Here is a 24444-nt window from a genome sequence, read left to right as displayed (position 1 = left end):
AGGATGGAGGTGAAGGCTGAGCTGAGAGCAACTCGCCTCGGCCTCAGCAGTCTCCCTCTTTGTTACATAACATCATCGCCTACATCATTAGATAACCCTGCTGGCTTTCATCCACCATTTTCCTCTCTATGCTGCAAAATGAGAAAATTATTATACTTTTTAATGTTGGTAAATATTTGGCTCCAGGTTGAACGCTGCTGCTCTGAACGCTCGGCTTCTGTTAATTGTGTTAAAACGGATCGTGCAGAGCGTGCCGACGCCTCGGGGTCCTGGCTGCTGCTCCTGTGGTTGAAAACAATCACTTTTGTTTATTTTGAGCCTCTTTCTCAGCTGGCTGTGTTTGGGGAAGTCGGTGGTATAGAACTGGGTATAAACAGGCCCTGTGGAGGACATGGGTCAGCGGCACCGGGGCAGGAAAGTAATGCAGTGAAAATGTTGTCAGGGACTACAGACTGTGGAAAGGCTCTTTGTGATGTTAAACAAGGTAGTAATATTCAACCTCTTCCCAATATGTGTTGCTCTTTAGTAAGTGAATGTGAGTTATTTGGATTTTTAGGTTTATTTTGTCTCTTTTAGCTTTTTAGCAACTATATAATGCATTGAACTGATATTATGATATGATACAGGAGCAAAAAGTGTTTTTTTTATTTTCAATACTGAAGCTATTTTGGCACATCTATTCATATTTAGGCTGTGCTGGTAAAACTTTATCAGGCTGTCTGTTACATACAAGCTCTTAAAGAGTTCACACAACGCTGATTAAGCCTATCAGCAGCAGGTGAATCTCTGTATTTCGCAGTATTTCTCCCATGCAGGAGCAGCAGTATTGATGTTTTACACCAAAACGTAATGCCGGCGTTTTAAACTAAAACCAATGAGCCAAAAGCTCTGTATTTCATAGTTAACCCATTATACAGAATGGGACTTCATCGTCTTTGTACTCCACGGACCTGCCATCAAACCACCGGGCTCCCAGGCTGTTGAGTAGCCAGAGATATATACATGTAATGTTCTCAAACTATGTGTAAAAACCTTTTATAATTTTACTTAAGGATAGCTAGTTTTATAGTGTTCAACAGGTGGTAGTTTGTGAACCAAATGGCCTCCAGGTTTCTCTCTCTCTCTCTCTCTCTCTCTCTGTGTGTGTGTGTGTGTGTGTGTGTGTGTGTGTTTGTATAAGTGAGTTTTATTGTGAGAAATTCCCGGCAACCACCAGCATGTACAGTAACACTGCTGAAAGGAGAAGCGGTGCTGTTTATTGACTTTGTCCCATTCATACGCACTGACGAGTAAAAGAAGGCCGAGAATACGACGTGTTGTTGACGCTCCGGGCCGTTCTGATCACAGTCCTCTACTGTGACGACATCAGCACCATTATCAGTCTTGGTATCTGAGCCCAGACTCAGTCAGTACATTAAGTATCAGGAGATAAGTATCAGGATCATTGTATATGTCATTTTTATTATTTTTAAAAACTGAACCTGAACATTTGGAGCAGCTGAAGAACGAGAGGCGATGATGGAAAATATTCATAACACCTGCAACAGGTTGTTCCAGTTCCAGATATCGGCCTTCAGTGTACAGCCAGCGATCCTGACAGATAAAGAAACACTCTGCTCAACGTCTGTTCCCTTCACAATTCCTGCTTCCTGTATGGGCACCAGGCTCGCCCAGAACAGACCGTAAGCTGTGGTTATACTCTGTCAGACAGCTGTTCATTGGCTGTCTTCTGTAATAATATAGTGCTTTAATGAAAGGTTAGAGGACGCGTCATATTTGGTTTTGTCCCCAGAGTCTTTGTGTGTGGAACATGATGGTTAATGCATGCAACTAAAACAACTTGTTGCTCATTGTGTTTTTAGGCAACTTGATGCTCGTCTATGCTCCCAAATGTGACAGTGGACAGTGTAATGAGGGCGGCTTTGTTTGCTTTACGTTGAGCTCTGAGCTGTGTTTTGTTGTTTGAGGCGTTTATCATCCCGGGCCCCTGGAACTGATCCGACATGATAGAAGTCTGGAGGAAGTGTCTGTCCAAAGTTTTATTATAATGTTATTTAAATTTAAAGTTTTATGCTGAAGACACTTTAACAGGTTAACTTCCTGATTGTGTATCAGAAGAACATGAACTGTCTTTGTTTATTTGTGAGACCTTTTCTGGTTTCCCTTTGAGCTTAAGAGCTGCATAACGAGGACAAAATGTCTTTGAGAAGTAATTTTGGTGCAAAGCCCTCAGTAATGAAGAATCTACTCACTGAGAAATAAAGCAAAATGAAGCTTCTGGCACAGATATTATCATTCTAACACCTTTTCATTAAAGTGTTTGTGCAGAGAGATTCTTTTATGTATTACAAGTATTGGTAGTTTTCTTTAGAGGCTGAATAAAAAGCATTGTTTTTAAATGGAACCATGGGTTTGTGGGTGGACTGAATACAAACTGAACACACTGTTGTTGTCGTCGTACACTTTTACTCGCTTACTTTAATTCCTCCCTTGTGTAGCTCTTACATAATCCTTTTACGATGGCTTTTTAAAAAAAAAAACTGTTAATTGCTGCTGCAGTGTTTGTCTGTTATTGGAGATGTTATTAGAAATGGGATATAATATTCATAGGTGTGTTTTCAGTAGTGTATTGTGTGTTTTTGGAGCAGGTCCAACATGTTGAAACGCCATGTTTCTACAGTAGCCCAGAGCGGACAAACTAAACTGACTCTAGAAAGGGACTTTTGTATTTGAAGGAAGGTTTAATGGCCAATGTTGGTTCTTCTACACACTCGCGAGGTTAGCGTTGAGGCCTTTGCTCACCAAGTTTGTATGTTTCATATGCTTTTAAAAGCTGTGTGGTCCTCTCACTAGAAAGTAGAAATTTTGGGGCTAAAAGTGTAAAGAATAAGGAGAGTTTCACCTGCTGATAAAGGTTGTATTTATTTTTAAACGTGCGACAATTTTGGACGAAAACTTCTGACTCTAGATGACCTTTAATAGGACCTTTTTATAGTATAGACCTGTGTATGTGAGCTGTATTTTTAGGAATGTTTTAATGTTTTTTTGGTGGACAAAAGTACTCATGTTCTCATTCATATATTTTTCTATAGTAAACATCCAAACAGGGTTACATTAGAACCAAATAACATTTAATTTAATGTTCTTTTAATATGTTTCTTATAATACACTTACATGTTTCTTCTAATACTGTACTATGATAAAGTATTTTCTCTTACATTCTCCTCATGATACCGTACTGCCTCCACAGCTGCTGCTTGTTTTCTGCCTGAATGCTGAATTTTCATTCAACTTTAACTAAATTAACAAACTAGTTTCAGGCACAAGCTGCCATCAACAGTCTGTTGACTGTCTCATTTTTGCTTTTGTCTCATTGTTTTTATTAAGAATTTTGATGATAAATCTTTCATCGTCATCATTGTTAACTGTATGTGTGCAGATATAGAACGGGGAGCATGGCAACAGTAACTACGGGGGGGGGCTTTGTTGGGCTTCACTTTGACCTGTAATAACCCCAGTTTCTTCCTCCCTTCGTCTCCCCCCACCTGGTCCTCCCCCTCAGGGCATCAGCAGTCTTTTCAGCTCCCTGAAGGTGGTCCGCCTGCTGCGTCTGGGCCGGGTGGCCAGGAAACTGGACCACTACCTGGAGTACGGTGCTGCTGTTCTGGTCCTGCTGGTCTGCGTGTTCGGACTGGTGGCTCACTGGCTCGCCTGCATCTGGTAAACTGATCTTTTTTTCTTTCATGGGTTTCACAGCCACTGAGAGAACTCTCATTTTGCTGACAGTTTAGTGCCATTCAACAGCTCCTGTTGGCTGCTGGGAATTTACCCGTTTTCAACTGTTCCTAATTGGTTATGTATGCTACCCCCCCCCCATCTGTACATTACAAAGCATCTGCTGCTGTTCTGCTCACTACAAGTGTTGTTTAATTTCCTTCAAGTCATGCAACATCGGCTGATATGTTCATTTTTTTATGCCTGATAGCAAACGATTTCTGCCACCCCAAAGAAACCCCAACCCTTTTTAAATCATTCCTTAATTGCAAATAGCACCAACATAAACAGAGCAGCAGTGTTTTCATACATTACTGCTCTACGGAGTTCACATAAATTGGCAAACAGAACACCTTAATTTTAAACCTCCAACGCTGCATTAACTTCTTATATTAAGATGAAAGTGCATAAAGTAAGTTACCTTAATAACTGAATACGAGCCTCGACGGACCAAAGTGAAGCCCTGAATGTTGTTTATTGTCCTCAGTCTGCTCTTACATTAATGATTGATGGTTTTAATAACCATATTTAAAGTTTACTTAAGTGATCCATTATATAATCTTCAAAGGTATTATATTTAGAGATTTAAAGCACCCTGAGCATATGTGAGGGGATGTGTGCATAAATAATGAAAGGATTAAGGCATTTTAAGTAATTATTATTTTTGTCAAGTACCTGGTGTCAAAGAAATAACAAAATATAACTATATTTACTAGATAGACTCCCTATATGCTTGCTAATAACTTATGTGAAGAGTTGGAGCTCCAAGAGAATCAACACGCAGCTCTACAGTGACAGAAGATTTTACTCATCTTAAATATTAAAAATACAAATAAAATCAATGTGTGGCGATCAGTGTTGATATTACGGCGCGCCCCCACAAATAAATCAGTGTATGAGAAACACTGACTGGGAAACAAGTTTTAGCACAAGTCAGGAGACCTTGTTTCATTTCATTTACATCCTGCTAATTAGTTTGTCGAATTATATTTTGAGTCAAACTATACATCTGAATCTCTGTGGTCAGAAGTTTCTCTCCTGCGTCCCTGTTTGTACGTTCAGATATCTGCTTTATTTTACTGTTTCATGTTCGCTTTGAGTCGTGTTAAATTACTTCATTCATGCGAGTAGCCCTGTTGTTGTAGAAATGCTGGGCAGGGACTGAGAAACGCCATTATTTGCTGCCTGGATTACGTTTAGTGGTAACAATTGCCTAAGATTATGATTTTGGTAACTTGTTAAATCTTGAAACCCGACCTGGCTCTCGCTCCAACTCAGTATTTATTACAACAATCTTTCCCTAATCTTAACTAAATTCCCAAGTTTATCATGCTTTAGTCTCTATGAGTGGATACTGTAGGAAGGATCTGCATATAAATGTACATACAAATAATCCAGATGGTATTGTGTTACTACCCAGAATGTGTTTGCGGTTGCATATTATTAGTGTATGAGTCAGTTTTTAAACTGGTGTTAAAAATGTTTTAAAGGTGTTAAAAACTCTATCTGTATCATATTATACAGGCAAAAAATAAAGCTAAAGTTAGAAAATAAATAATTAGAATAAATAGAGAACATCTTATAATGAGGCAAACTCTTCCACAGTCTGGTGGCAGCAGTGTTTAATTCCTGCAATTCCGGCGGGCAGACAAACTTTTACATATTAGGGCTGAACAGAAATGTGTTTCTGGAAACATTTGAAGCGAGAAATGGATGATGTAGAACTAGAATCTTGATTTTATGCAAATCCAGATACAGCGAAGGTCAGTTAACTCGCTGTGGCGTATCCATCATGCAACGCAAAGCCTGATCTCCTGCGCTCCGTAGACAGTGAATAAGATCCGTCCCCTTGTCATCGGTCAATGGATCCAGTGTGTCTGTACCATAAGAGTTCACACAGCTCCAAACCTATAACAGTGAATCAGAGCTCGGTTTACTGTAGTCACAAAACAAACTTGTTTCAGATTGAAGCTTTCATCAGCACAATAACATCAGCAGAAATGGTCATTTAGAGACAGGTGAGGGTTAAAACACATAATTGCATGATCAAATTAAGTGTAATTCTAATTATTATTGCATGATCTCATGTGTCCGTGAACGAGCCGCCCATAAATGGCCTCTGCTAATGAAGGAGGTATGACTGTAGACATGAGAAAAACAAGAAAACAATGCCTTTATTAGTCCCGATCCGTTGGCCTACATTCAGGGACACATTAGATCTTCAGTGCAAAGGCCAATACTGCAGCAAATGTAAAAATAAAATAAAACACAACAACTTCTGAATATATTTCCTTCCTTTTTATTAATGCAATATTTATTACATTTGTATTTCAAATATTTAATCATTACATTAGATTCAATAATGGATCCAAAAACGTGTCTATAATAAACACGAGCCGACGAGACAGTGTTGTGGATATACTGACAGTTTATGTGATGAATGATGTTTTGACTGTCAGGCAATTAGACAGATTGACATGGCCAATAAGATTTTGAGCTTATATGTTATAAATTATATTTTATAATAATAAAAGTCAAGGATGAGTGATTAGATTTTTTTTTTAACTTTTTTTGTTGTTTCCCACTAGAGGCCCCACTTTAAAAATCACTGCATTACCCATTTATATTTTACTGTTAACCCAGATAAATCAATGAAACCTACAAAAAATAACAATAATACAACAATAACACTAATAATAAATGGCTGCAGTAAAATGACAACAGTTAGGAGCAGTTACACTCAAAGATAAAAGGCCCCATACTCCATAGACTCCAAAAAGACTGCATTAGATCATCAGTTATACTGTTTGTGAAACTGTTTGATATTGATTGTGTTGTTGGCTCTCTATAAATGGCCATTTCTGCTGACTGTATTACACTGACAATGGCTTAGAGTGCTACCACGTTTCATTTTTTGCCCTCAATAAACACAAAGATCGATCTCTCTTATCCAGACCTCAGTTTGGTTAAGCTGGTAAACTAAAGATCAGACTTTGTCTTCAACAGGTACAGCATCGGAGACTACGAGGTCATCGACGAGGCCACCAACAAGATCAAGATGGACAGCTGGCTCTACCAGCTGGCTATCGGCATCGGGTCTCCTTACCGCTTCAATGCCAGCGGTTCTGGCCAATGGGAGGGCGGCCCCGGAAAATACTCTCTGTACATCACCTCTCTGTATTTCACCATGACCAGCCTGACGACCATTGGCTTTGGCAACATCGCCCCCACCACGGACGGGGAGAAGATCTTCTCTGTGGCCATGATGATGGTGGGATGTAAGTACGAGACACAGCCGCTTGTTGCTGTAACTGTGCCGTGGTGGCAGCTCGCTGGGAGCCACTCAGTGTCTGCTGTTGTGTTTTTGGTGCATTTTGGAGAGTCATTCAGTAGATGTCACTCTGATGCTATGCAGTGGGTTATAGATGAAAAGAAATATGATACATTGACGCTTGAAGCTGTGAAAGTTTTACAGAATGTAGTCGAATCCCAAGCCGATGGTGACCTTTCATCTCAGCTAATATCAGGCCAAAATGTCCTCTCATACACGGTGAATAGTGTGTGTAAGCACATTCGCTCTCCCAGAGGATGAACAAGATGGTGCCTCATTTATTCAAGTGCATACAGAGGAGGCCAAAGTTCACACATTCTTTATTCCAGCGGAAGTACAGATACTTGTGTGAAGAAAGAAATCCGGTAAAAGTAGAAGTACTGATTCAACTTCTTTACTCGAGTAAAAGTGAAAAAGTAAAAAAGTCCTTTAAGAGTAAAAGACAGATTAAAGGGCAAAAGAAGCTGACACTGATGAGATCATCCTCCCTGTCGCCTGAAGAACCATTGTGGCCCTTTGGCGCGGCGCGCTTGGTGTGCGCTCCTCTCGTGCGCCGTGCATTGTGTTGTTTTCTAGACAGGCATAAAAGTTCAAATACTTTAAACTTTTAAGCGCAAGGTGCCGCTAGTCAATGTCACAATTGGCCCAGACAGCCAATCAAACAAAGAGGAGGGCTTTATTAGCACTGTCTTCCTGTTTTGATGCAGTTTACTGTGCTGGCAATTAGCTCTGCCTCAATCCGCTTTTTCCCGTGATCATACGATAGCCGGCTGCTCGCTCCACAGACGCACCAGCTGTTTCTTCCCCGACACTCTTGCCCATAGCGATGTGCCTCTGTGTGAACGGATGGAGGAAAAACAAGTCACTCTTAAGAAGAAAACAGTCCTCAATGACCCAGTGACACTGAATATCTTTGGGTTGTGGACAAAACAATACATTTGAGGATGTCACCTTGGGCTTTGGGGACAACATTTTCTGACATTTTATTGACCAAACAACTCCAGGAAATCTGTAAATCGAGGAAGGAAAAGCACAGGGATTACCAATAGCATTAATGATTGCTCGGTTCAATTCAAGTGTCCCAGTTGGCCATGTCAGCCATTGTTCATTCAGTTATTTACATCTTTTCAAATGTGATAATGTCAAAATGTCTCCTGTAACAAATCTTTTTAGAATCCTGACTTCTGCAAACACAAATGACTTAATAATAAGTTAATAAATAATACCTGTAGGGCTTTTCGTGACTTTTTATTGGACCAAAATAAACCCTTTGCACTTTATTTATCCTCTATATTTTCAGCTTTACACTCACAGTCTTTTCAGCTGAACATGCACGTGTGTGAAATATGTAGACAATCCCAGTATGGGATGGTATTTGGAGTATATGAGGCCACAAGAATAACTTTCCCAATGCTTATTCTGCTTGGCCATCACCACTGCACTCCTGCTGTCTAATATCAACTACTGCTTAAGTATCTAATCTATTAAGTCCCCTAACAAATAAAGTTGCCATTAGGACATTTCAAGGTGTGACACCACAAACTTTTTTCATTATTGATCCTTCCTTTATGGAAATATTCCCAAAGACTTAATGGAGACTGTTAACTGGAGAATCTGATTGAATCCATTTTTACAGTGTTTCACTCTGCACAGCAGGCGACACCATACTGACGATAAAGCTGCAGAAAATTGATGAGAATAATAGAAGAGAGCATGTGACACACATGATTAATGGCAAACTGTACTCCCTGCGGTTAATCTGAGGAATTATCGGAAGAAATGAGCGATAAGATATTAAAGGTTAACAGCGAGAGGGCTGAACACACAGCTTGTGTGTTACAGTTAACAGGCATAAAAGATATGGATTTCACTCGTCTTGTGTGATAAAATTCACTTCAAATCAAAACGCTTCAATATTTTGCATTTCAAGAGGAATAATTGTTCACACAGTCACCTCATCAGGCTTCATCACATCTTTCAGCCTGTTACGCAGCATCACAAATGACCTTCGTGACACTGAGACTGGAGATTGTGTCCCATCCCAGACTTGCAAATAATGCTCTTTTCTTTCTACAATCTCTCTCTAATCACTACCAAGTTGCATAACCCTAACAATAGTTTATTTGCTACAACCACAATCCTTTCTATAACTTTAACCACTTCTTTGTTGCAGACACAGTATAGAAATTTGCACACCTTTGACATTATTTTGCATCATATTTGTTTTTTTAATTTATTTTAATTGAATATGAAATGGTCATTTAAATCAATATGAAACAAACAGAAAAGCAGCTTGAGACTCCTGCAGTGGAATATCTTGAACAACAACGCCAGTTTTAGAGCTTAATATCTGTCTACAAAGCACTTCACGGATTGGCTCCATCTTACCTATCTGACATTGCGTAGCCCACCGGTCACTCCAGTAACTTCGGGTCGTCCCTCGGCCTCTGCAGAAGCTCAGGGGTGATTGTTCAAAGTTCACAGCTCAAGGCTCACCTCTTTTCTTTGACTTTTGAATGAACTTGGTACTACTAATTGGCCTTTTATAATGGCTGTTTTATTAGTTTTTTGCATTACTTTATCATTAAGACTTAATCCTGCTCTCTGCTTGGGTATAAATGATTTTAATTATCTGTTCATAAAGCACTTTGGTTAGGTCATGTGGTCTTTAAATGTGCTATAGGAATAAATTTGACTTGACTAAAGAGTGCACAGAGGCATGAACACAGCAGGATCTACATGCGATCGTGACTTGCTTTTTCTGAGCGCGTCAGAGAGAATTTCTATTACTACTGTTAATTGGTCGTTTGATGTCATCTTACTAATGGAGCTTTTGTAGATCTAAAGTTACAGATCCTATCAGTGCTCTTCTGATGGTTTAAGATGTGAGCAGCTTCCAGTGGAAAAGGATGGAGATTAATACTTGTGTATATGTGCTGTTTTACAGCTTGTGGCCATGCTTTAACTCTTAAATCTTTAAGGATTAAACCTTTCGAGTCTGTTTAGGGAGATTTGTTTTTCCAAAAGTTGCAAATTTATCACAAAAGACTTTCTTTCTGCCTCTGCTGGCCTGATGCAGATTGTGTAACAATGTCTATATCCTGGAGGAAAAGTTACTTTCAGGGCATCAATTATTCAACTGTATGCACAGTCTGCAAAACTCAGGGTACAGATTCTTACATTGAGTACTTTTTTATACCAAGTGGTTCGCTGGGGGCCTTGACGGAGGAATAATAAACACACCGCTTGTGTTTATCTATTGGTATCATGGTTTAATGCATATGCAGCCGCAGTATCCTCTTATTAAATAGCAGAAAACTAATTGTCATGTTATCCAGAGTGGACAGTTACACAGCAAGGATGCAGTAATTTTAAAGATTTCCTCAAAAATGTCTTTAATTTTTAAGTGAAATTTCTCGTAACGTGCAGTTCTAGTTTAAATCTGTGTAGACTGTGTGCAGGCGTTTTGTGTGTGTTCTTTGCCTACCGACGTTCCTGCACCTGGAGTCTTGTACCTGTCTTGTATCTTGCAGTTGTTTGACTTGGTGACAGATGTTTCTCAGTCGCGTTTTTTCCCTCGAAGCTTCCTGCCTTTGGGCCAAAGCGGCGGTGCATTATTCATCACATTTTGTACGCTTGAACAGTCACGAGGAACGCTTGTTTTATCTCATCATGCAAATAAGCAGTACACATGTGAGATTGCTGATATGGAACCACTTCTGATTTGTTGTTTCTGTTCAATAAACATGGAAACGATTCCTAGAAAGCTGTTGCACCATGGGAATTGGAATAGTGTTTCTGTTTCTTATGGCCATTTATTTCTTGCAGCGTGTTTAAGGATGAAGTCTATCAGTGGCTCATGGGTAAAAAAAAATACTCACAGATACTGCGTTTAGAGGCCTCTTTCATTTCTATTTCACCTGAATGATTTTGGCAAGTGTGGGGAAAAACTAAACATTTAAACTGCTTGTGTCTGCATTGTATTCTTGTCTGTTTGCGTCTCCTGAGGCTTCTAGACACGAACAATGATACAACTTGTGTGCATCAGTGTGCAGGAATTACATTCATATTGAACAATTCAGCTCCTTACAATTTTTGTCCAATGCTAATGTTCACTGTGTGCTCTAGAACATCTGAAAGAAGGGTGTGGAGGTCGGGGGGTTGGATGCACCAGAGCATCCACCACCGTCATAGACCTGTAATTAACTTTTGCCTTTTTATTAATTATAACTGCAACCTTTCTCTAAACTCAGCTTGGTGTTTTAGGTGCACAACCTGAACCTAAACCACAGTCAATCTGCCAGAACTACCGTCCTCAACCATACTGCAGTATCTGCAGATATTGTAACCTGATTGCGCCAGTTGATTTGAGAAGTCATTGTTGGAAACTGATTGGAAAAGGGTAGGCACTTTCAAAAAATACTTGACAGATGATTGGATGAACCATCTGTCTATGACAGGTGACAAACCATATAATGTAATCAAACTCTTACTGAAGTCAGTCAAGAGAAAAGTGAAAATCGTCTTTTCCATCAAGAAAAGCCTTCAGTATCGTGCCGTTCTTTGTTCTTCTTTCAGTGAAGAAATACTCTCCAGTTCTGATATAACTGATGCTAGCAGCAGCTACGCTAACCTCTTTAGCAGCCACCAGTGTTAAACCACGTCTGTAGCTCATGCCGTAGCCGCCACTAGTTTCTCAGAGGACGCTGATTGGTGAAAACCACTGTGGTTTGGACACGAGCGCATAGCTTGAAGCCTGGCAGGGATTCTCGTATGATCTCGTGATTGTGGGAGTCCAGCTGAATATTGCAAAAAGACAGAATTTGAAAAACGTTGGTATTGAATATAATCTGTGGTTTGCATGGAGGCAACAGGGTTCAGTGCAGAGCACGATGCAGAGGCATTGTGCCATTGTTTACTGTCTGCCTTTTCACCTGGCAGTCTTGTCTGACTGCTTCATTCCACCATGTTTAAGTTTTGATTGTGGTATGATTTTATATAATTTTGGTTTTTTAGAGGTTACTTTCATGCAGCTGTCATCTGATGTCATCATTTGATTGTGTAATGTATTGTGCTGTGTGTGTTGTCTCTTGTATTTGTATTTTATCTATTTATTTACTTTCTCTTTTATTTGTATTTTTTCTATTTATTTATTAGGGACTACGGATGCAAATTAGCAGCTTTGCTATATTCCGGCATGTTTACAGAGATGTTTAAATATCGGTGTTCATTAATGTGCACTGTCCTTATCCAAAAATAAATCATTTATTTATTTATTTATTTATTATTTATCTCATTGGTTGTGCATTGAAAGGTTGTCTGAGTTGCACTCGCATTCACTGATTCATTCATGATCCACCGTCTCTCACTCATTCCATAGTAACATTGCAACCTGACACTTTTTGCTATTCCTAAACTTTTTTTGATTTTCTCTGGCTGAAATAAGGTCAGAGTTGAAATTGATTGGACATTAAGCATAGCAGCGAGGCGTGAAATGTATTGTTTCGACATCCTCGCTCTGTTGGAAAACAACATCTCACAAAGGGCAAGAAACCTGTTTTGCTGCTGATCATGTGTCGAGGGCCTGAGGGTGTAAAGCTCTGACCTAAAGTGCCTCCTGAGCCCTCACCTTCACTTTGGAGTAACACTCAGTGTTGAGTACCAGTGAAACACGAAACTAGAGAACTGTTCAGTCTCTGCTGCACTGCAGTGTGAATTTATTTGAAATATTTCCAAGTGAAGAGCAGACAGAGTGAGAGCACTGCTTGGATTAAATTAAATTAAATTAAATTAAATTAAAGAATAATAAAAACATTACAACATTGCTTCTAATCTCCTCAATGACTTTGTGTTAATACCTTTATCAGAATATATTTCTTGATCATATATGTTTAACTTAGATAACATGATTAAACATGGGTCCCTCAAATCTCTTTCTTTCTCCCCATGCTGGTCACTCAACCCACAGTGCCCTCAAGTATAATGAAAGTGGCAGATTAAGCGGAACAACTTCCAACCCTTTCTACCCAAGTTTCTTGCAGTAGAAATCAAGGCAGCCCTCATTGGTAGCGGCTCAAAGAATCATGGATTAATGCATAGGGCGAGGGCTTAGTGGGTGATTTGGGGCGCAAGGTAGAAACCCTGCAAAATGGCTCCAGAAAGTCTTCTTTTGATCTTGTTATCAGACTCAACTGTAGCTGCTGGAAGTCCATCATATTGTCCACATTTGTCCAGTTATCCGCAGGAACAGGACGTATAAACCAAACAGCTTATTAGTCCAGAAACAGAAGGCACATAGCCAGTGCTTATTTTTAAAAGTGTTCAAGTGTTTTCATATCTTTCCTTAAAGTGTTTGGCAGGAAACACCGGTGTTCCTCATGTTGTACAAACCGTAAAGCCAATTTTCACTCTGCCAGAACTCCAGACAATCCCGCCTGTGGAAAGTGTTATGATTTAGCCATTTTAATAGCACCACAAAGTCTTTTTTCGATACCAGCGACTTGGTGAGAACAGGCATTTTAAAATAGCCAAATCTCATTTTGGAAACGTCAGTGTTATTGTGGTTTTGTCTCGGTCCGATCTGTTGCTGCCCTGGAGTTTAGTATCGAGGCCAAGCCAGAGCCTCCCTGGGCTGTTCTCCATATTGTTTGTTCCTGGCAACTGGACAGTAAACGGTCTCAGCTCGGTAGTAAACAATACAGAGACATGATGTGTCACTTCTGTCTGGCTTTGGCCGATAGTCTTCTTGGCGTGGCAGACCATCACACAGGCTGTGTGGGCAGTTTCCTGATCTCAGCCACAGAGAGCAGACAGGGGGTCCATTCATTGTGGTTTCCAGATTTTCTACGAGTATTAACAGTGCATTTGATAGAAATGATCCATTTTCAGAGAAAAAAAAAATATTTGGTACCACTTGATGATTTAAGAAGGGTTTATAAGTTGGAAATATTACGGCTGGTTAAATGGTTAATAAATCATTTACTGGTGCCTTCCAGATCTAGTATAAGCTATTGTTAAGAACATATTTTGAAGTGCCAAGTTGTGAAAAATAAGTTTGGCTGGTGTTTATCCTCCCCCTCATGACACTTTCTTTGTCTTTATTTCACTTTAATTTCTCCAGAAGGCCATCTGCTGTAATAAATATGAATAAATCATTAATAAAGCCTCTTGGGTGTCTCACTTTGTAATAAACCATCAAGTCATTAAAGAGTAACAGAAGTTTGTTGCACTCTGGCCATTAATAAAGAGTTGGGTGTGGTTTGTTTTTCTAACCAGCACCAGCAAAAGTTGGTACGTCTTCTCAAATAATGATTAGAAATAGGTGATTAATAAACTGTTTCACAGTAATTCATCAAGATTGTAGTTTTAGCTGTTAACTATTAAGTTTTATGTTAAGTAAATAAGTGTATTTTGGGCCAGTGCAGTACTTTACCAGATGGTAAATTGTAGAATGGTCCATTGGAGACATCTAGATAAGCTAATGCTAAGTGAGGATAAACACCAGTGAAAGAGATTTCCCACAACTTGGCAACCCCAAATTTGTTCCTATTAATGTCTTATAAAGCTCCTTTCTCACTGGACAGGAAACCCAGTCACACCCACTGACATGAAACACAGATTTGGTTCTTGCAAGATGCAGCATAGTTAGACAGCGAGGGGAGAGCGCTCGTCCTGATTTGTCGAGAAAGAGAGACTGAAGTAAAATATATTTTAGAAAAATTAACCACTGTAACATTGTCCCTACTGGCAGTAGGAAAGAAGTCAGTCGCCTATTTTTTTTTGTTGGTCTACCTGCGTTTAAAGAATCTGCAAGTATGTGCTAATTTTGGTGTAAAATGGGTATAACTGATCTGCAAAGCATTAGTAAATGTTTTATTATTCAATAAAAAAGATACAACTTATAAACCATTTATAAAGGGTGCCTCATAAGAAATTGGTACCAAATCATTCTTTCATGATTTTGTTAGAATGGGAACACTCTGGACCTTTGAGGAGAACCAAGTCTTAGAAACTGAGTTGACTGAAGGTTTAGGGAGAAGATGTGACAAAGCAAGCTGTCCCATAATGCAGTGTCCTTTGGTTGATTGAAGTCAGGGCTTTTTGTTGCCGTTTATAACGAAGGCCGAGGCAAAATGAAACCTTAACCTTCAGCGACTAAGGGTAGAGGCTGTTGTTCAGGCTGTCATCTAGTAGAATGGTATCAGGATCTGTCAGACTCAGCAGATTACAGTGATCGATTGATCAGGCAAACAAATACAAACAATACATTCACTTTACTCAGTTAATCAAAGGAACATGTCAAAGAAAGACAGGCAACCTGAATAACTTGCGATGTCCGTACTCAAAAGATGTATTTATTATCAGAGATGTCCTTGTTAGACATTAATGTTTATAGAATATAGAAAATATATTTATTTTGTCAGATGTCAGATATTTGCCTATGATTGAGATATGACGGTTGCATGAAAACAAATGTTAAAGCTTCAGATGAACACAGATGAACGTTTTCTGTCTCTTTGTCTCTATATCCTTGTGTTTCGAGGATGAATTCTGGGTCAAATGCTGCACGTCAGGTCTGCTGCCCGTTTAAACTCCTCTCTGACCCCCTCTCTTCCTTTAATTCAAAGTTAATCTCACTTGACAAAAGCTCTCTGTTGGCGACAGGAGGCCAAGCGCGACACAGATGTCTTGTCTTGAGGGAAAATGGCAGACAGCTCAGCCCTGGTGAGCCCCAATTGGCCCTGTGGTTGACTGTGGAGAAGCATTGATATGCCAAGTTTAGAGGCAAAGAGTTTGACAGTGTAAGATGCAGCTGGACGAGTTAATCAGTTGATGCTTTTGAAGTGAAGACATTTCTTAAAACCAATAAGATACATGCAGGTTGCTGCCTACTTATAATAATAAGTAGAATACATTTATTCATCAGGACTGCACATAAAGCACAGTGGTTTCAAACCTTTTTCAGCTTACAAACCCTTAAAATGAGGCAACATCTGCATGTGTCTCCTCATGCAGGGCTGTCGCGTTGAAGGAATTTCCCCTGCTGTGATTTAGGATGGCTCAAAAGCATTGTATGCGGTATTTACGCCGGCATTTTTGTTGTTTTTGCTAATTACTTTCTGAGTGGGTACAACATGATAGCGGGATTCATCTCAGTATCTCCTTGTACTTATCGCTTGCATCTTCCTCCTCGTGCCTCCTCCTTAACTGCTGACTTTCAGCCGAATAAAGTCGCCAGTTAACAGGTTCACTCGTTAAACTGAAACACTGGCGAGCTGCGGGACATAAACGCCACAGCTGTGGTGAATTTGGATAATTAGCGGACCAGTTGGCGTTTCATACTACGAGACCGCTGGTGTTTTTCAGTCAGGAGTTTTTCCAGAGTGGGTGAGGAGGAGGAGGAGGCTATGAGACTTTTGTAATCCCGGGTTGTGATTTGTGGGATACTGAGTAGCACTGCGTTTCAGCATTGGTTGAAATATTCATTGTCCATCAACAAAAGGAGTTTGTTTTTTCCACTATCCTGAGGCAGGTCAGTAAAATGACAACCATTTAATGTGACAATGCCTACATGAATTATGTCTTCACAATATAGCTCAACTGTACAAAGGCTCAGTGGTCTTACACTACCATCTTGGAGAAAGGCCCAAAAAAAAAAGGAAAGAAAGAAAAAGCACGGCTCATTTCAAGGACATAAATCTCTCTTTGTTTTCTGGCAGACTGATAAAAACCAATACAGCTGCATCATTTCCAAGTGTATTGACACGCTGCCGACAGTTTGGACCAGACTTCAGACTTCTTTTGATTATTTCTTATTCTCTCTTTACTTGTTTTGTGGAATTTGGAGTATATTTGGATTTGTTTTTGCATTGCCCAGCTTTCATATGAAATACTCATTTTAGTTTGGCAAAGGTTGCATTTGACTTTTTGTCACATTATCCAACAAAGCAGTGTGACATTAGTGGTGATTTTATTACATTATTTTATTTATCAAAACATAGCTGACAAGTGTATCACAAAATGTAAGACAATCCGATATGTATTAAGATACATTGGCTACAATATGATTCACCCTAATATGGAACAAGTCAATCCAGGGGTCCGCCTACCGACATAGTCACATCTACATTAAAACCAATTTGCGACTCATATTGGTAAATCTTTACGCTCCTACTAAATATGTTTTCACTTGTTTACTTTTGCTGAGCTCTTTTCAAGCAGGATATTCTGCCACTTTCCATCTGTCAATCTGTCCCTATGTCCTTCTGTCAGTGTTTGTTTGTCGCCAGTCAGTCAGTCTGTCTGTCTGCCGTCATCCCATATAATCGACCCAGACTGAGCCAGAGGACTGTGTGTACACTGACATCTGAATGACTCTTCCTCCTATTAGTGTGACAGAGGCCAATCTGAGTGACTCCTCCTCCGTCCGTCCCTCTGTCCATCTCTCCCAGCCGTCCTCCCTCATGTCTTACACCCCGTTTGTCACAAGACTGTTCAGGATTAATGTCCCACTTATGTATCTGCAGCCATCAGCAGAGAGCCGGTCGGCTTTGCTCAACCAATGCACCCATCCGTGTTAGAGGGCATGCGATCGTGTTCGACTCGCAAGCAAACATTCAGACGAAACATGCTTCTGAACTTAAGCTCAGACACGCACATGTACAAATGCATTCACATGAACACACAGCGCTGCACACACACACACACACACAATATTAAATGTATAGGACCATGAAACTTTGATCAGCACCATTAAAGAGCGATTACCATAATTGCCGTAATAATTTCCATATCACTATCCATTATATGTAATTACACATCATTAGAAAGATGTAAAAGGAAATTTTTATAAGTCTCATGCTATCTCGTGGCCCATCCCACCCTCGGCACTCACGATTGCATCCAACATGGGAATGTTAAAGTGTTAAACACCTTTTACAAATTATAAGTAATATTTACAGTTCAGTGTTTCCCCTCATACAGAAACAGAAACGTCCTCCATCTGTGCTGATATCACATTACAGTCTTGACTGAATATGGTAATAAACACATACATAAATACCATACACTTATAGCACTGCGGTCTTCCTCAGCTCACATGCTTTCTTTAAATAGTTTACCAAATGTAATGTTTTATTTTCAGAAAAATACACAGAAAACATCAATAACTTTGGAACATGAATCTTTTATATTACTAAATATTACTTTTTTGGGTGGGTGGGAGGGAGAGAGGGGATATCACGCAGCAACGGGCCACAGGTCAGATTTAAATCCATGACTGCTGCAGCAAGGACTCTGCCTTGGTACATGAGGTGGCATCTCAATTACTATATATTCCTTGACAAAAGATCACTCCTTTACCATAAGGAAGGACAATAAAAAAGAAAGTCTCCTTCCAAAGCAGTAAGAATACTGGACTCACAAGGCAGTCTCTAAACGCTTCCTGCAGTAGAGACTGACGACTGTCTCTCAGCTTTTGTTGTTAAAACTGTGTGGAAACAATTCCAAAGTTTGAATAACCTTTAGGGTTATTAAAAGACTTTAGGGTGGTGACAGGTGTTTTTTTGTGCACCGTGTTACAAAGTAACTGTGATATATCTCCAGTTTGTTTCACTACGGAAGAGAATGAGTGTTTCAGGAACGGCGTGTCCTTGAAGTAAGGGGTTTACGTTAGTTAGCTGCCGTTCTCACTGACACTTAAGTAACTACCTTGCATTTAGAAATCCCCAGACAATTGGTAGGCGCTCAGATTTCTGATTGTCTGGGATCGCGAGACTACAAGAATACTGTCTCAACTTCAAAGGGAAAAATAGTGGATTTTCAACCAGCTTTGTAGCGTTACAGCATGGGTTGTATATTTTGCATATGGAAATTTCTTCTGCAGATCCTCATCTTTTCCCTTCTCTTTTAGAGTACGCCTATAAGTCTGTAAAAGATTCATAGAGTAGCAGGAGTGATTTAATGTGAAGGGACACTGTTCTTTTTAGTATTTCTGTGATGCCGTAAAGTCAGCAACACAAATGCCAAAGGCACATGGAAATGGAAGCGCTTGTTCAGCCCTTATGCTCCTGCTCCTGCAGCTCTACCGAAGCTGAACTGTACTGTACTGTTGCATGCCATTATACAGCAGGTAGTCAGACTGCATCTATTCTGTATGAATACTGCTTGAGCTGCTGAGTATTCTGTACTGGTTTTTCATCATAGCATCACACAGTGGCAGGGAATAGAGACCTTGATCCAGATCTTGTTCCACCATTTACCTTTATACACTCACAGTGAAGGAGCTATACTTAGGAGTATAATAGAATATAATCACTGAGAGATTGCTTGATACTTGAACTCATCTTTGGGTCTTGTTAATTACTGATGTTACCCGTGATCATACTACAATATGAGTCTAATAAAGGCCTCGGCAAAACTAGGGCTGGGTTCAATAACAGCTCATTTTATTCTGTATGTATCCATCCATCCATCCATCCCTCCACCGCACCCACACATTCACACTCACACATACCAACTGAGTCCGCCTTCGCTGCCCAGTGACCATGAAGGGCTCCATTTTCAATTTCACTCATAGAACTCTGTGTAGTGTAAGACATTAACATCATTGTTGGTGCCATCGGGTGGAACAGTGAAGTTGCTCCCTGGTGCTTGCTTTCTTCCCTTAAGTCATGAAGTCATAAAAGGCCAAGCCATGGGAAAACTGAATGATCCTATGACTTCCTAATCTGACACAATGACCATCTCAATCGACAAAACTATCCTATGATATGATCTCGGTATAAGATGGAGTGTGAGATCAACGGATTGGTGCAGCGTCATCAGTATTTGAGGGGTTGTACCGGACTGTCGCTGGACTATGGTCATGAAGTTTGTCAAAGTGTGAGGAGATCCTGGAACAGAATTGGAAACACAAAAGAACTACAGTCAGTACAGACTAAATAATAAATTACTTTTCTTTTATGTTTAATCATATATGCAATGGCGATATGCCAATAGCTAGATGCAAGTAATGCCCAGGCCCTGTCTAACCAATAAGAGGTAGTAGGAGATTTAAACATCTTTACTGCCACTGTCTTTTCCTACTCTGACATTCTTTATGTCAGAGCATTAGTTGCTGCACTTAATTAAAAAGCTCAAGCTATAAGGCCTCCAGATCCCGTCTCAGTTGTCTGTTGAGGCACCAGTTTGAGCTCCAGCTTGACTGATGGGCAGAAATTCCTAGAAAGTGAACTGAATAAAAGTAAATTGAAGTGGAAACTAGAACAGATGTCCATGGGCAAGTCATTTAACATTACCTGATACACGAATCTTGGTTGGAGTAGTGTTGTGTGTCTCACTGCGAGCCACTTTTTTTCCCATTTACAGAGCTAGGGCTGTGTACAACTGCCAGAAAGCTAGCAGACTATGAGGAGATAGTCACTGAATTTGGAAAAAAAAAAGTGAATTGGATTAGAATCACATTACCTGGGATCGCTTACCCCACCTTCAACAAGGTTGTTTAGCATCAGTATCTTTCTGTGGGAGCTCTGTGATGAACCAAAAATCAACTGATCAATGCGGAAGTGATCTCAGACTGAGACGAGTCAGAAAACTGTTCTATATATATATTCGATATTGAGGTCAAAAACTACATCTGTATTGGTGGGTATTAGAAGATTTTAGCCTTTAGGTTTCTGTAACAACATGAGTGTTAACACAATATAAAGAAAGAAAAACCTTCAGAAGATTTTCAGAATTTTTGAAAAAACTGCCTTCATTTGATCTTCACAGCCAAGTATTTGTTGTCTCTTCAGTGGAGGTTGAATGAGTCTTTGGGGTTGAAGGAGCTTTTTAACCCAAAGAAGAGCATGTCATCTTACTCGTTATCCTACATTTAGAAAATCTTGAACAGACACAATTTTCATACGACATGAAACAGTTCAGAAATGTCTGTTTGGCGGTTTTATTGCAGGGGAGATAAAAGAAAGTTCTCCTAGTTTGTCTTCTTTCTAACATGCACTTAAGGTATAACAGTGATTTCAGAGCACACACAGTGATAACAATCTGAAAAGCATTGCATAAGCCTTGTTTAAGACCTTTCGCTCAAACTGAAACACTGTCTGTCTGATTCCTATAATCTTCCCACTCCAACTGACAAAGCCATGTAGAGCATTCTTGTTCTTGACACTAACATCGGCAATCTGAAAAGGTTACAGAAAGCACAGCTCTGGCTCAGAGTATAAATTCTAAAATATTTCCAGAGTTTAATAAAGCCTCTTCAGCCGGTGTTAACCTCAGTTCTTGTAGTGTGCCACACAATTTAATTGGCTGAGAAAGATGGTTTTATTTTTTGTTATGAAAGTCATCACAGATATTGGTAGAGAGAAAACGAATGGTCAGCCCCTGCTGTTAGTGTCACCCTGGCAGTGTTTTTCATGATACAGAAGAGAAAGATGTGAAAGTAATTTAATTGGACACCTGAATCACAGAGGTGAGTCAGGCTAAAACCACAAAGTGATGGGAAAGAGCCGGCCCTCTGATCCTGAGCTGCAGGTAAAGCTCTGCAGAGCCAGCATCCATGTTAATCTGTCATTTAGTCCAGCGTGGAGTCTTAGTGTTAATGAAACTAGAAAAAAAGTTCCAATGCAAATTACATTTTTTTGCAAAACACCTCAAAGGTCATTTTTATCCGTCTTGACAGCCCGGACAACTTCATCTGGCCTTGTTAATCAGACCATGCATTCACTAATGATTGTAGCTTGACAGAAGTAGATCCTCAATACAGGAATCAATTAAGCTGAAGTGGTAATCTCATGGTAAGTCTTTATTTCATACAATTTTGAGACTCGACACCAGAAGAAATGACTCGGTAAGATGAATATTTTTGTGCGTGACAAAGACTAAAGTGAGATGAGGCAGCGCGAGAATGGGAATGGGAGTGTCAGGAAAAACGAGGCTCACTTGACAGGCTCCAGCTCGCAGGGAATTATGGGAATTACCTGGGCTCAAAATGGTTTTGCGGTGCCAGTGATGCACGCAGTCGGGCGGAAGGATGCGGACGATTTGGCCTGGGGAACCTGGCTTGATGGCCGTGTAACTTAAGCGGAAGAGACTTACCAGACTCAGCGGGTGAGGAAAAAGGGGGTGGATGAGAGATGAAAGGAAAGAAGAAAGGGAGTGTGGAAGGAAATCACAGAGGAAGGATCTACTCTTCAACACTTTCGCCCTTGGCCAAGTATTTATCCGACTTAAAACCCCGCCTGATGCTCAGAGTGCTCCACCGAGGGGGCTCTCCTGGAGCCTGTAGCTGCTTCCACACAATCCCAAGACGAGTTTGGGTTTCACTGAGTGGATTGGAAGTCCTCCTGACCCGCTACCCCCCACCCATCCGCCCCAGCCCCACTTATCCAACTCTCCACAGAAGCCTGAGGGGGAGGGAAGGGAAGAGAGTGGGGGAGAGGACATGGAGGCTTGGAGGGAAGAAGGCAGGTTGATGAAAACGAACCCGGGAGATGAGTGAGGAAGGGGGATGAGATGATGGAGCTGGAGGGAAGGAGAAGTAGGCGAGAATATAAAGAAAGGACAATAGAAATGGGGTATAAGAGGAGGAAAAAGGAGACAGGAAAAGAGGAGGAGGGAAGGAAGGAAGGACAAGGATGGGGAGGTGGAGCGAGAAGGAAGCAGCTTGGAGTGTCGTTCTCCCCTTTGGCTTCTCAGCTGAGATGCCCTGATTAGTTTGGAAAGCAAGCACTAGAGAGAGAGAGAGGGAGAAACACATACACTCAGAAACAATTGGATGGCGTAATAGTGGAAAGAGAGAGAGAGAGAGAGAGAGAGAAGATGAGAGAGCTCTATATTGTGTTTGCTGATCCTGTGGGAGGCTGTGCTGTGTGTGGCCTCTCTCGCTGACAGCAGCAAGAGAGAGGCGATTAGTCCACTAATCCATAAAGAACCATCTTGCTCTTTTTCTTTTTGTCACTTCTTCCTCTCTATCCCGTTCTGTCCTTCCTTCTCTCGTTATCTCTCTTCTCTCACTTTCTCTGATGCTCTCTCACGATTCCTCCCACCCTTTTTTCAGAGGCATTTCCTCATTATATCCGCCCAGCCTCTCTCTTCTCTCTTTCCTCTGACTCATCAGTGTCAGGATTAGTCTGTGGACATCAAGTAGCCCAATTCTGGACACAGTCTGGCCCTTTAATCAGATCCATTACTTCCTCACCTCCTCCAAAGAGGTCAAGTTTTCTGTCCTGTTTGTAGTTTGTTGGTGTGCAGGATAAACTACCAATTGGATTGCAGTGAAATTTAGTAGAAAGTTCAGTCCTGGGCTACACCATGGTCAACCCGGTCTCACTACCAAGTTGTCAAACACGTACCCTTCTAGCGTCACAGATATGAAATGTGGTGGAAGTTACACTGGTGCATGCATTTGGACATACATGCCTGCTAAAGTTTAGTTGTTTGGTATTCAAATCTGAGTTTAGTTTTGGGATATCTGGTTTCTTTTTGCAAAACTTTATATAAAAATGTTCTGAGCACGTTTTCAGTTTAGTACTCTGCTTAATATTCAGGCAGTTCCACACATTTACTCCTGGGAGCTACAACTACAGTCTAACCCTGTCTTCTGTTGTTGGACACTCAGCTGCTCCTCTGGGTTTTAAATACAGTTGCCTACCTCACTGATGGACAACTCAGAGGTTGAGCAGAGTGTTATTTGTTTACTCCATACACCCACATTTTCCCAGCTAGGCCAGGGATTAGTTGCAGCGACCTTCTCTTGCTATTCTTACTTTTTTAACTTAGTCAGTCTTTTTTGTGCCTCGGTACTGTAAGTGCATGATTGGTTGTGAATCTCCTGACTGTATGTACATTCATGGCTGTGTCCTCTGGAGGTTGCATTACCATTCAGTCTCATAGTCTTATTCTCTTTAATCACAATGCCATCCTCTCCTCAGCAGCTTTAGAAAGTCATGGCGTTACTTGTAACAGAATACTAAACATGGCGGATGGAGCACTCTGGGCACCTTGGTACACTGAATAATAAATGTAAAGGGAGGAGTGTAATTTTCTTGCTTTCTTGGCAGTGTTTTCACCACAAGGTCTTTGAGCAAAGTGGCTCGCCAAACACCGATCTTGTCACTGAGATGCCGCAAGCAAAGCAAAGATGTTTGGGTATTTATTCACCCCACAAATCTGCTTTTCTGTCCTGCTACATGTGCAGCTTATGCAATTGTGGAAGAGGCATTCAGCATCATCATATTGCCTCCAGAAAAACCTTAGAAAGTAAATCTAACCGGTGTAATGATGTGCTTATTTGTCAAAAAGGTTATACACACTGACAAGCCGTGGTTCTGTCTGTA

General features: G+C 40.5%; 1 protein-coding gene across 1 annotated transcript in view; it reads left to right on the top strand.

The window, feature by feature from the left end:
• Positions 1-24444, top strand: part of kcnh5b (potassium voltage-gated channel, subfamily H (eag-related), member 5b) — a 151146-nt gene that overhangs the window by 43370 nt on the left and 83332 nt on the right. The window contains exons 7-8 of the mRNA XM_051387668.1: positions 3563-3720; positions 6781-7052. Of these exons, the coding sequence (XP_051243628.1) occupies positions 3563-3720; positions 6781-7052 (430 nt within the window). The remainder of the gene's footprint in view (positions 1-3562; positions 3721-6780; positions 7053-24444) is intronic.

This window comes from Dicentrarchus labrax, unplaced genomic scaffold, assembly GCF_905237075.1.
Source record: "Dicentrarchus labrax unplaced genomic scaffold, dlabrax2021, whole genome shotgun sequence".
NCBI lineage: Eukaryota > Metazoa > Chordata > Actinopteri > Moronidae > Dicentrarchus > Dicentrarchus labrax.
This window is presented reverse-complemented; position numbering and strand designations above follow the sequence as displayed.